The 13,151-nt window shown below is 46.6% G+C and overlaps 1 protein-coding gene across 1 annotated transcript; it reads left to right on the forward strand.

Moving 5' to 3' along the window:
- Positions 1-1,551: 1,551 nt before the first annotated feature.
- LOC103000854 (serum basic protease inhibitor-like) lies at positions 1,552-8,778 on the forward strand. Its single transcript, XM_057529644.1, has 3 exons — positions 1,552-1,646; positions 7,852-8,044; positions 8,507-8,778. The coding sequence occupies exons 1-3, from the start codon at positions 1,553-1,555 to the stop codon at positions 8,538-8,540; spliced, it is 321 nt and encodes a 106-aa protein (XP_057385627.1). The 5' UTR covers position 1,552; the 3' UTR covers positions 8,541-8,778.
- Positions 8,779-13,151: the final 4,373 nt, after the last annotated feature.

Raw genomic sequence — 13,151 nt, forward strand, 5'->3', positions numbered from 1 at the left:
TTACCACCCAGGGGCACAGAGCTGAGCATTCTCTATTCATTAGTCTCAAATGCGTTCACAGCATCTCAAAGAAATGGAGTTGATTTTATAAACAATCCCATTTTACAGATGAGGGCACCAAGGCCCAGGAACACTAAGTAATTTGCCAAACCCAGGTCCTCCTACTGTTGTTGGGGAGGAAACCTTTCCTTGCTTCCCTTCTAGGTTCCTTCGCTGGTTTGGTAAGACAAACGACATAAGACAGATGAACAGGAGAAAAACAAATTTCATACGTACAGCATCCCCAAAGACCTGGGACCCAAAGACGGTCAGGCAATTGAGGCTTATATGCCATCCTGAGTGAAGGAGAAGGAAGTGAGGATTGGGGCTCCAAGGGGAGGAAGATAAATTCCAGGAAGATGAGAAAAGCAGATATCTGATTAACAAATATTTGCCATGCTGGGCAGGTAGATAAGTGTTACTGATACTAAAAGTTATCTGGGATTAGCTCTCTTCCTGATACAGGCCCTCTATCTAAATCCTTTAGGCAGTTAAGCGAATAGTAATGTCTCTTCCTGAGTCTTTTGGACCTTGAATGTCTTCAGCTCAAAATAACCAACACGCCATGTGGTATATTTTGAGGGGGAGCATGTAATCCATTCCCCCTCATGGTGAAACATGCAGTTATAACGCCATGGGGTCCGACATCCCAGGTAAGTCTGTCTCCAGCATAAGATAGGAATCGAGGCTTTCCTCTCCCAAGGGTGTTTGCCACTGGTTTGAGGGTCCTGGCAATTCACTCACATCCAGACCTGAGGGTCTCGGTGGTAACTGGGCGGGGGCAACATGGTCGTTCCGAGCCTACAGACTTGTGCACACAGCGTGGTGTGATGCCAGCACGTGGAAATCTAATCTATCGCTTCATCCTCAGGGGATGGGGAGAGACTCACGTTTGTTTCTGCAGAAGGAGTCCACTGACTTGTACTTCTCATAGGCTACCAGTGTGTGATCATTCCAAAGAATTAAGGTAAAGGCAGAGAATTAGGAAGAGACGCAGATCAGCGGGGGAGAGAATGTGGGGCTTTCTGAGATTCAGCTCTTCCCGATCTTGGCTCCTCTGCCGCTTTCCCAAGGTGCATGGGAAAGGCAGCTTTTCTCTGTGCCTGCTACCCTTCTCCACCCCGGTGAGTCTCCTCCAGGCTTGCTTTCAAAGCGTGGTTCTGAGGACCAGTTTACAGAAGAGGAAATGTGTTGGGGACACACCTGTAACGGTGAGCCTGTTAGGAATGCAGCTTCTCAGGCCTCACCCAGACCTGGGGGATCAGAATGTGTATTTACTTCCACGGACCCACAGGCAGAGTCAAGTCTGAGAAGCACTGTTACTGAGCACTTGGCCCCAGCAGGCAGAAGCAGGACCAGGGGAGGTGGGGAGATTACGCAATGTACAGGACTGAGCCCAGCTCCTCCCCTTCCTCACTCCCCTCCTCATTGCCTGTCCCACCCCTCAGCTGGGGTGGGAAAAGCTCTGTCAGCCCCCAGCTTTCCTCAGAAGCCCTCCTGCGAGGCCACGAACATGAGCTGCCTCTGCCTCTCTGCAGCCCTTCTCGTCCTCCTGGGCACCCTAGTGGCCGGCACCCCGGGGGGTGAAACCAGCAACCAGGCCCAAGGTAAGTCCTGACCCACCTCTCCTCTACAGGCTGGGGGGAGGGGGGAATGAGGGGAGTCCGTGGAAGGGGCTGGGGAGCAGGGGTGGGGTGGGTGCTGACAGCCCTCTCTGGATTTCTCCTGGGAAGTTGGGCAGCTTAAACTCCAGGGACATTTCATGACTCTAAAAAAGAAATCATTACGCTTTCAGCTTTAAAACAAATTATCCTGCCTAACTCTACAAGACCGGGGACCCCATCTCTGAAACTCTCTATTCCTGGTCTCTGCTGCGTCCCTGAACCTCACTGTAGTGTAATAAAAAGGTCAATATTTGATCTTTGTCCTGGTTCCAAGCCCAGGCCTCCTGAAACCCTTGGAATTTACTGTCTTTTGTATGGTAATGAAAGTGACCTCAGATAGCTTCAGGATGGGGCTGGACTCCAGAAAATCCCATTTGGTGATTAGAGAGTTAGAACCCTCAACCCCCAGCAACTCTGGGGAAAGGGGAGTGTACTGAAGGAGAGTTCAGTCACCAGTGGCCAATGATTCAATCAAATTGCTTACCTATTGAAACGTCAATAAAAAAACCCCTAAACTTTGGGAATCGGAGAGCTTCCAGGGTGGTGAATATTCGAGGTGATGTGAGGGGGGACTGTCCTAAGGGGGCCTGGAGGCTCGGCACCCCTCGGCACCCCTCACCCCCCCTTTGCCCTATGCATCTCCTCCATTCAACTGTCCCTAAGTTTTATCCTTTCTATCAATAATAACCCAGAACTGTCAGTAAAGGACCTTCCTGAGTTCTGTGAGTCGTTCTAGTACGTTACTGAAAGTTGAAAGTGGGGTCCCAGAGCCCCCAGATTTATAGCCAGTTGGTCAGAAGTATGTGTGACCCAGGGACATGTAGCTGTCATTTGAAGTGGGGGCTATCTGATGGCATTGAGCCTTCAACCGCTGGGGTCGGCGTTAACTCCGCGGATTTAGTGTCTGAAGTGAGTTGACTTGGGGGCCGCCCAGTTGGCGTTGGAGGATTGGTGGGTGTTGGAAGAGACACCACATATTTGGCGTCAGGGAAGAAATCCAGATTCATACATCCCTGGGCTTTGGTGGCTGGGATGAGGCTCAGATACAGGGGAGTAAAAGTGGGGGGCAGTGCTCCCAGAAATTCTTACCAGTTATCTATATTTTAAGAGTTCCCTGCAGATGTCAGGTGTTTCATCAAATGAGTTGTAACAGGATCATATACTGACCTGACCTTACTACTCACCTGCTCTGTGACCTGAGGTCAGTCGCTTTTCTGCAATTTCCTCACCTGTGCAAGAGATAACTACCAAACAAGTTCTTACAAGGGATTATCCATCATGAATATAGAGTTTTTTCACATTTCATGCCCAATAATGTCCTTTTTCCACCAAGATGTCTTAGTCTGAAAAAATTTGTCTACCTACCTCCTTCCTTCAAGAAAAAATATTTAGGGGTCAATAATGACATTATTTCTCCATTATTATTGCAAGAAATGCAACACTTCTGTGACTTTGCTCTTGGGGTCAAGGCTGTGCTTCTCCCAGGCTGTTAGAATATTAGTAAAAACTCAAGGCCCTTCCCCTTACCCCCATGTCTGACTATTATTTTATTATCCTCTCAGGATACAGAATATTAGAGCTAGATTCATAATTATCCAGGCGTGCTGTTACTGAATGCACATTTGTGTGCCTGACGCACAGTGAGGCCAAACAAACCGAAACGTGTGAGTTTGAAGCAGAGAAAGGTTTATTGCAGGGCCATGCAAGGAGACTAGGCTGGCTCATACCTTAAAAACCCCAAACTCCCCCATGGTTTTCAGGGAGGGAGAAGTTTTTACAGGCAAAATTTGGGATGAGAGCTGCAGGGTGTGTGACTTTCTTCTGATTGGTTGGTGGTGAGGTAACAGGGCAGCGTTCCAAGAATCTTGTGCTCAGCCAGAAGTTACCATCCTCCACCTGGGCGGGGGACTTAGTTCCTGCAGAAGAACTCAAAGATGTTGAGAAGTATATTCCTTCTGGAGGAACCTGGACACTATTGTTTCTTGACTGCTTCTCCTTTGTTTCTGCATTCCCTCACATCCCTGATTAGCAACTGTTTGAATCTGCCGTTTGGTGTTCTGGAAGGTCTAGGAGGCTGAAGCCTTTTTCCTGCAAATAAGAAATGGAGGTGGAGGGCAACACAGAAAGACTTTTGTGCCCAGAACCCCACAGGGTCCTGCTCAGTTTCAGTGCCCCCTCATCAAATAGACATTTAACTAACAAGAATTTAATTATATTCATTCTACTCAATGACTGTGCACTTGGCATGAGCATGAAATGGGAGATTCATTCATTTGACAAATATTTATCAAGCCCCTACAAGCTACTGTTCTTGGTATGGGGGCGCAGCTGTGAATAAAACATAGCACAAGAACCAGTGCCCTCTAGGAGGAAGACAGACAATTGAGTAGGTGGAAATAGTATACCAGGTCATGGCAAGTGTCTTGAAGGTAGAGAGTGATGGGGGTAAAGGAGGCTGTGCTCCTTCTGTAGACTGGTCAGTGAAACCCTCTGTGATAAGGAGGCGTTGAGCAGAGGCTGCAGAAAAACGTGCCTGGTGTGTTTGAGCAGCAGCCAAGACCAGGGTGGCTGGAGCTGAGTGGGTGAAGGGGAGGGAGTGGAAGGAGATGAGGCAGAGAGGCCATGGGGGCAGGTCCTGACCAGCTTTGTAGGACTTTATAAGAATCAGAATTTGACTCTGAGAGAGATGGGGAGTCACTGAGGGATTGGTCACGGGAGCAATGGGATAGGACTCAGGGTTGTATCAGGGTCTCTGTGGCTGCAGTGCAGAGAGTGGCCTCTAGGGGGCGAGGGCAGAGACAGAGGCCCCTGGGCAGGCTGCTGCTGTGGTCCAGGTGAGCCATGATGGAGTGTGTACCTATGTTGTTCCCTGGGTGGATCCCAGTTCTCTTGAATAACATGACTGAGTTGCTCTGTAGAGGATAATTCTGTTCCTTAATTAAACAATTAATTATCTTTCCTTTGCTGTTTCCTGATACATAAATGCAGTAGTATGTGTTCATTATCTAAAACTTAGACAATAAAGAAAAACATAAAAAAGTAAATCAAGATTTCCAAATCCTGCAACCCAAAGATTACGGATACATCCTTCTACTCTGAGGTCCTCATGTACAGGAACTAATTGACTTGTTCATCCAGAGATGAGGAGGGAACAGTGCAACCCCGTGTCCTCTGGAAGCACAGCCTGCCCTTTCCTCACCTCCCCAGCCTCCAGAGAGAACATGCTCCACCTCCGTGGCAGGGCTGGGACTAGGGTGAGGTGAGAGGCACTCACCTCAAGCCCAGAATTTAAAGGGAAGCTAAAAAAACTTATAATGCAGATAAATCATAATTGATTGCAATAGTGTAAAACATCAAAAATTAATGCAAAAATCCACCATGCACTCAATGTGAATGTTTTAAATAAAGACAGGATGTGACCCTGCACTTGCTTGACCTGCCTGTTTGCTTCACTCTAATCCTGGCCCTGCTCGGCTGAGACCAAGAGCTTTACATTGAGACCTGAATATGCCTCATTCCTGATTGCAAGTTCAAGTGAAAATATTATCTTCTATCAGATGTAATTTTCTGCTTCAAAGAGGAAACTCTTCTTTTAAATAGAGAATTGCCATTCCTTATGTTTAAGAAAGCAACTTTCCAATCGATGCCAAGGTTTTCTCATAAATGAGAGCTTTCCCTCTGTTCTCTGGACATTTATGTGATTAGCCTGTGTTTCACAGGATTTTCTTTTTGGTTAATTGAAGGGATTGAGAAGTCTGTGGCTGAATAGACACATTGAATAATTCAGAGAATTTGAGTTCCTATCTTAAATGTTCATCAAGATATTTTACATTTTGACAACTTATGTCTAAAATATATAATTATTTTTCCAATTTCTGACCAATACACATTTTAAAACATTACATAGAATAAATGCGTTCTTGATATACTACAGTTCTAAAAGGAAGCCATTTTCTTAATCTGAGGCTCCAGAAAAGAAGCATTATATGTCCCAATGTTGGAAAACCTGACTGTTTTGATGTCCAGGGTGGTCCCTGGGGACTCGTCTGTTGTGCATTGGTGTGGGTGGGTTGAAGGGCTTTAATGGGCAATTGTGTCCACAGGTGATTTTTAGCTTGGACACTGCCCTGGAATATTAAATTAAAATTGAATGAGTGCATCTAACAATTACTCTAATAATAATATTTATTGAGCATTGATCGATTGCCAGTTACTTGACAGATATCATCTGTAATCCTCTCAACAAGTCTCTAAGGTTGGGATTATTATGCTCATTTCTATGATTAGGATGCTGTGGCTCAGAGTGGTTACTTGTCTTCCCTAAGGTCACACAGCCAAAGAGTGGGTCCTCTAAGACCTTAAAGAATATAGTCCAGGGATTTGCACTAGATGTTCCTTGAGACTTGGGGGTACTCGGGTAGGAAGGGGTGAGAGAATGGCTGGGGGTAGGTAGTGAGAGGGCTGAGGATGGGGTTCCAACCCAACACCCAGGTTTCTTTTAATAAGTTTTCCTTTGAAAGAAGGGATCTGTTGCTAAAAAAGGGATTGACACTCATATCTTCACGGCAGGAGTTTTAAGCTTTACAAAACTAATATGTCACTGGATGGAGTGCTTCTTTTACTCCACAATATGCTGCAACCATTTTCTGATGTCAATACATATTCTTCTACAATATAAATTTACTCATTATAAAAATTGCGGTATATTTTATTTTAAATATTTCTTCTTTCGTAATTGCAAAAGGAATATATGCTCATAAGAACTTGAGAGGATATAAAGATGTGTAAGGAAAGTTTTAAGACTCCTCTTCTTGCTATGTGTTTGTTTTTCCAAACCACCAAGCAATTCTCAAATTCTCAGGGAACACTGACTGGCTTTCCTACCGTCATACCAGTTCTAAGGCTAGGAACCTGGAAATAGTGTCAGATTCCACAGGTTAAAGACTGTATCCCACAGGTCTCCTTCCATCTTCAGAGGCCAATTACAAGTCTAGCTTGTCACTCATGCTTCTGACCAACAACTACATATCAGAGGTTCCCACGACCACCATGGAGTTAAATTAATTTGCTAGAGCGACACAGACTCAGGGAAACATTTTACTTACAAGATTAACAGTTTATCATAAAAGGATATAGCTCAGGACAACCATATGGAAGGGCTGCATAAGACAAGGGAAGGGGAAAGGGCACGGAGCTTCCACGCTCTCTCTCATCAGTACACACCCCCCAAATCTGCTCCTGTTTGCCAACGAGGAAACCCTCCAAATTCAATGCTTTTGCGTTCTATGGGAGGCTTCATTACATAGTCATGATTGATTAAATCATTAACCGTTGGTGATTGATAAACTTCCACCCACTCTCTTCTCCCTGGAGCTAGGCGCTTTGGGGTGTCGGGGTGAAAGTTCAACCATCTGATCAGGCACTTGTTTCCCCTGGCAACCAGCCCCCATCCTTGAGTTACCTAGGGGTTTTCCAAAAGTCACCCTCTTCACATAATTGAAGACACTTTTATTGCTCTCCTCACTTAGGAAATTCCAAGTGTTTTAGAAGCTCTGTGCCAGGATGGAACGAAGACCAAATATATATTTCTTATTATAAATCACCATATCACACCCCTCAAGATTCTAGTATTCTCACCCCCATGAGATAGCCAAAGTAAATACACTGTATGTTTTTCCATGCCTTTCTCCATTATAGCATGATTCTTTCATACTTTTTTTAATAGTGGAAAATTTCAACCATACTCAAAAGTACAGAAAATTATATAATAAACCCGATGTACACATGGTTCACTTTCAGCAATTATCAACATATGGAGAATATTGTTTATGTATGTCCTTTTTTTCCCCCAGAGTTTTTTTAAAGCTAATCTAAGGCATCATGCCAATCATTCCACAAATACTTCATGAAGGGTGTATGGTTTTTTACATCATCACCATGTCATCCTCACACCTAACAACAGTAATAATAATGCCTCAGAATGCAGACCGTTCAATGGAGGCTTCACATTTCAAGCTCTGCTAATGCCCCACCCCCAACCCCATCATTCTCTATTTCAAGACACTGGTGGTTTCAGTTGCCGACCCTGTAGACCGAGCTGTGATCCCCATTCTCATAACTGACCCAGAGCCCCTCCCAGTCCCGGCAGCCCTGCGCCCTGCCTTGTGCCTGGAGCCTCCCTACACAGGTCCCTGCAGGGCCCTGTTCATCAGATACTTCTACAACGCCAAGTCTGGGCTCTGCGAGACCTTCGTTTACGGTGGGTGCAGAAGGAAGCAGAACAACTTCCTGGATAAGGAGGACTGCATCAGCACCTGTGGTGGCCGCAACAGGGCCCTAGGGTAAGAAAGGGGCAGGGCAGGGTGGGAGGGGAAGGTCTGGGGAAAGAGGTGGAGCTCAGGGGGCCACACACCATTCACACCTGCACAGTGTCTTTTCCCCCTCGCTACTGCCCAGGAAAAGTGGCTGCAGTGTCCTGGGAAACCACACACTGAGTACATCCTCCGCGGGCCAGCTTGGCAGAAGGTCACAACTGGAATCGCCCTCTAGATAACCTAAGCCACTCATCTCCTCTCCTTTTTCAGATGGGAACACAGAGGCAACCACCCTGCACAGTGGGTCTGCAGTGCCCCTGAGTGCCCCACCTACGCTTGGCAAACTGGTTTTTTTTTCTTGTTGCTCATCCTAGTGTCAGCAGTACTGTGCTTGCTCATCTCTGCGACGGTCAAGGCTCTGTCAGGGTGTAGACTATCAAGGTCAGGGGCTTCAGTGATGGCAATCAACAAGTTCCTTTCTTCTTGCAGAGCGCCGGGCAGCTGGGATCCCCTGAGATGGTGACGTCCTAGGAGGCCCCACACAGGGCTGGGCTCTGGCTTCTGAAAGAGTTGAGCCGCTTCCTCTGCTTCCTTCTCAGACCTACCCTCCTCAGCAGAACTCTGCCTCTTTCCTCACCTTCATCCCACTCTCCACCATCACTGCACTCCTTGGAGGGGGCAGCAATGGAAGTTCTGGCATCCAGTTCTGAGCGTCAGTGGTGGCAGAGGATTTTTCAATAAAGAAACCCCTTTTCCCCACAGTGATGTTGAATATTTAGCTGTCTGTGGCTTAAATCTTATATTTAATAAATTATTTTCCTAATTAGACTAACTGGAGTAGATTCTGTGGTTTGCCCCTGAGAGCCTTCACCACTAGGGTCCACGGAGATGCTGGTCCTTCTCACTATTCTGCAGAGCAGTGGGCACCTCCCCTTTTCCTGCCCTCAGACTGGGCCCTGCCAGGTATAGGAAGCACACCCATTACAGCACCATCTACCTCTGAATGGCCGCCCCAAGCTACACAAAAACCCGGGTGAGAGACACCTCAACATGAAAGCTTTCGTTCTTCGCTTCTTGGACCAGGTCAAATTTGGGTGCAGGTTGTTCTCCTGGACTCTCAGAAAGAGAAAGGAAGGAGCATGAGACTCAACTGTCCACTTGCCCAAGGAACCTCCTTCCCTGAGGTCCTGTGGTAGGGTGGGGATTGCCACTTCAGTTAAAGAAAAGCATCTCCCCATTTAGTGAGTGCTTGCCATGTGCCAGGCTCTGTGCTCAGCATCTTTCTGACATTACTTCATTTAATCTTCTGAGACTCCTTTGAAGATGAAAAGGAGGTATGTGAGTTGGTTTCCCGGAGTTACTGTAACAAAGCACCATGAACTGAGTGGTTTATTTATTTATTTTTTTTCTCTCGCACTTCTGGAGGCTAGAAGTCTGAGATCAGGATGTCAGCAGGGAAATGCTCCCTCTGAAGGCTCTAGAGAATGATCTATTCCAGGCCATTCTCCCAGCTCCTGGAAGGCCTGGCTTTGTGGCAGCCTAAGTCCAGGCTTCACAGGGCATTCTCCCTGTCTGTGACCTACTTTGCCCTTTTTATCAGGACACCAGTCATATTGGATGGGGGCCCACCTTAATGAACTCTTAACTTAATCACCACACTAAAGATCCTATTTCCAAATAAGCTCACATCCTGAGTTCCTGGGGTTAGGACTGCAACATCTCTTTTTTTGGTGGGCGACACAGTTGAACCCATCACAGTGAATAAATGGCAGGACCCTAACCATGACAGCCTAGCAGACTGCCCCAAAGCTTTCGTCCTTTGCAGGGAGGAAGATAGTTAAGAGCCCAACTCCCCAGCCAGTCTGTAAAGATCCAGAGCCTGGATCTGCCTTAATGTGCAGTTCCTAAGAAGCAGAGGGAAAGTAGTTTGTTGGGTAAGATGGGAGCGGGTAAGAAAGGGCAGGAAAGGCAGCCAACGAACATAGAGTGAGCAAGCCCATTGGCACTGTTAATGATGAGTTCCCATGGGGGATGGGCCAGATGGGGTCAACACCTTGTTTGTGGTTGCCTCCCCCAAGAGGGAAAAGAGCATTGACATACCAACTCCCTGTCATTCATTGGCTGGGGGCTTCTGGCTTCCTCCGTGCACAGGCTTCTTGTGTGGGTCCAAGAAATCCCTCAGGCAAAGAGCTGCAGATACTGGCAGTTGGAAGTCAGGCAACAACACTGAGGGTGGCAGTGGTCGGTGGTCGGGTGGGCGCACATCTGCCACGCTATGTGGCTTTGAACAAGTTACTTAACCTCTCTGCAGCTGTCTTCTTCCTACATGGGGTTGTTGTGAGGATAAATGAATTAGGACATGCTGAGCCCTTAGACCAGAGAGCCTGGCATGTAATTAGTACAATTTAAACACTTGCTAGGATAATTACTGACTGAACTATGCTGTCCTCCACTGGAGGAGTGACTCCAACCTCACCTAGAAGAATTAATGCTGGAAGGCATGTGGCACAGAAACTGATCCGAAGTCCTTACTTCATAGGTGAGGAATTTAGGGCCTAAGAAAGGGAAGTATCTTGCCCAGTGTCACCCAGCTAACAACTATGAGACATTATAAGAGAATAAACCCAGGCAACATCACTCATTCCTTCGTTCATTCATCACTCTAACATGTACTGATATTTAGTGTCTGTTTTGTGATAGGAACCAGGGAAACAGTAATGACCAAATCTCTGTGAGTAGCTTCCAAATCTATGTGATTACTCACACCCACATCAGTAAATATTCTGAGTGTGCAAATCCCATCTCTATATTATAATTATATGCACCCTGTTGCACTAGTATGTACACTTCAAGTATTCAACAATATAGATTTTTTTTTTTTTTGGCCACACCACACGGCATGCAGAATCTTAGTTCCCCAACCAGGGATTGAACCCATGCCCCCGGAAGTGGAAGTGCAGAGTCCTAGTCACTGGACCATCAGGGAAGTCCCAATAATATAAATTTTAATAAAGGGTAGGCTAGAGAGAAATAAGCAGAAATTTGTAGATGTTTTCTTCTGTCCCCCACTGCACCCCACTTAGAGCATCTCTGGACCAGTATAGTCTTGACCTGCAAAGAGCTCCCTGCCCAGCCTAGAAGGCAGACATAGAGTTTCAGAAACATACATGCTGTGGAAGTCAAGGTGGAGGCCGTGGCTGTCACCTGAGAGGTCACGATCAGCCTCCCAGAAGAGGCAAGGTTTGAGCTGAGTTTGGAAGGGTGAATTGGAGTCTATCAAGTGGAGAGAAGAGGAGAAACATGAACTCTGGGGTAAGACAGAGGCAGAGATGAGAACAAAGATTCTACTTTCATCCATTTCCCAGACTGGAGTCTGTACTGTTTCCAAGTTGCTGTTGAGCATCATGAGGAGACCCCAAAGTGTTCGTCAAAGTCCACTCAACACTGAACATAGATGGACCTGGGAGTCCCCTTGCTAGAGAGCAGAGGAAGAGGAGATACCCAGGAGACATGAGGGAAGCACCTCATTTGCATGAGAGCCCTTGTCCTAAAGCTTGAGTCTCCTGGTCCCTTCTGCGAGTCCCAGCTCCTGAGGGGAGTGAGGCAGCCGCCTTTATCGTCCTTAAGAAACAGACCCATCAGAGGTGAGTGACATAGGTGAGTGGATGTTGGAACGAAGGAGGGATTGGTGGTGGAAGCAAAATTGGGGAAGGCTTCTGAATAATTAAATGCTAGAACATTTAGCTGGTAAATACTCAACCAGCCTCAGCTTTTATACCTCCTCCTACGGAGAGCTCACTTCATTGGGCAGCACATGCCAGCTGGCAGCATTCATCAGTAGAAACTCTTTTGTCCCATTGAACAAATGAGTCCCCCTCCCATCTGGCCCTGACATTCACATTGGTCCTGACTCTGCTCCCAAGAAACCTACTGACCTATTCTGCTGTCTTTGTCCTGAGACAGTCCTACAGATATTGGGAGATGGCTGTCAGGGAAGTACCCCCCACCCCCTCTCCCACAAAGTGTCTTTTAGCTTCTTTTGCAACATTTGCTAAGTTCCCTCCAGCAGCTTTCAGAGCCTCAGGCCTCAGAGTTGTGGAAATCCTTTTGGTTCAGCTCCCTACAATTGAGGCAGAGGCTGATAGGATGTTAGCCACCCTCAGGAGGTGCCCCTTCACTGGGTTGGAGGAGAGAAGTTGGTGTAAGAATAAGAGGATGGTCAGTAGGGTTAAGTCACCCTCCTCTCTTGCTCTTCCCAGTAAGTCAAGAGCAGTGACAATCAGATAATATGAAAATATGAACAAGTGAATGAGGGTGGCTGAGAGTAGGGGGTAGGATGTAGGGGGGGGGCAGGAATCCAAGGCTTATGGAGGTATTTCCCAGGATGCACCACATTTCAAGTTCATTATTAGACCGTCTCAGCTGCAAGGCTTTGTGGGAATGACTTGTTCAGAATCCACTGGGTCCCCAGTCAAAAGGAGGTCCCAGCTGTCCCAGGTAGAGCCACTTTGACAGTGTTTTCATGCCCCTGCCTCTAGGAAGATGTGGGATGGTTGGGTCTTTGAAGAGCAGAGCCTAACTGCCTCAGTACAGATGAGGAAATTGAGGAATAGAGACCCTAAACAGCAGAGGTAGTTAAATAAGAAGGCAGAACTGATTCTGTTACTTACTACCTGATGGTCTTGGGACAATTTCTCAACATCTCTGAGTTTTACTTTCTTTCAATATAAAATAAGGATAATGCTTATACTTGTTAATGTTTCCAACCACAGACCACTAGAAACACTTCCATTCCTAGCTGAACAAGTTGGGTTTATTACTCACTGCAGCAAGGGAGAACTCCCCCACCTTGGGGAACCATATGGCTCTCATTACGAGGTTGTTAGAAAGGACTTACGGGATGTGGGCTTGTGTTAGGTGATTTGGGGGCGGTGTTTCAGGAAGATGGCTTTGCTCTGAATGGATGCTGTCAGGAAGTGGGGCAGTTCTATGAATTGGTATCTTAACCTAAGAAGGGAGAACTAGATAGAGGTTAGAGCTGTGTTGGGTAAAGAAGCAGCAGTCACTTATCTTAGGCAGGATAGGGGATGCTTGATCATTTGGTGACTTGTATAATTTAGTTCATTTTTTCTGT

This window comes from Balaenoptera acutorostrata, chromosome 15, assembly GCF_949987535.1.
Source record: "Balaenoptera acutorostrata chromosome 15, mBalAcu1.1, whole genome shotgun sequence".
NCBI lineage: Eukaryota > Metazoa > Chordata > Mammalia > Artiodactyla > Balaenopteridae > Balaenoptera > Balaenoptera acutorostrata.

Excerpts from the sequence above, each read along its gene's own strand:
- LOC103000854 (XM_057529644.1), top strand. The coding sequence starts at position 1,553 with ATGAGCTGCCTCTGCCTCTCTGCAGCCCTTCTCGTCCTCCTGGGCACC. Across the intron at positions 1,647-7,851 it reads AACCAGCAACCAGGCCCAAG|CCCTGCGCCCTGCCTTGTGC; the intron begins GTAAGTCCTGAC and ends CAGTCCCGGCAG. Across the intron at positions 8,045-8,506 it reads GGCCGCAACAGGGCCCTAGG|AGCGCCGGGCAGCTGGGATC; the intron begins GTAAGAAAGGGG and ends TTCTTCTTGCAG.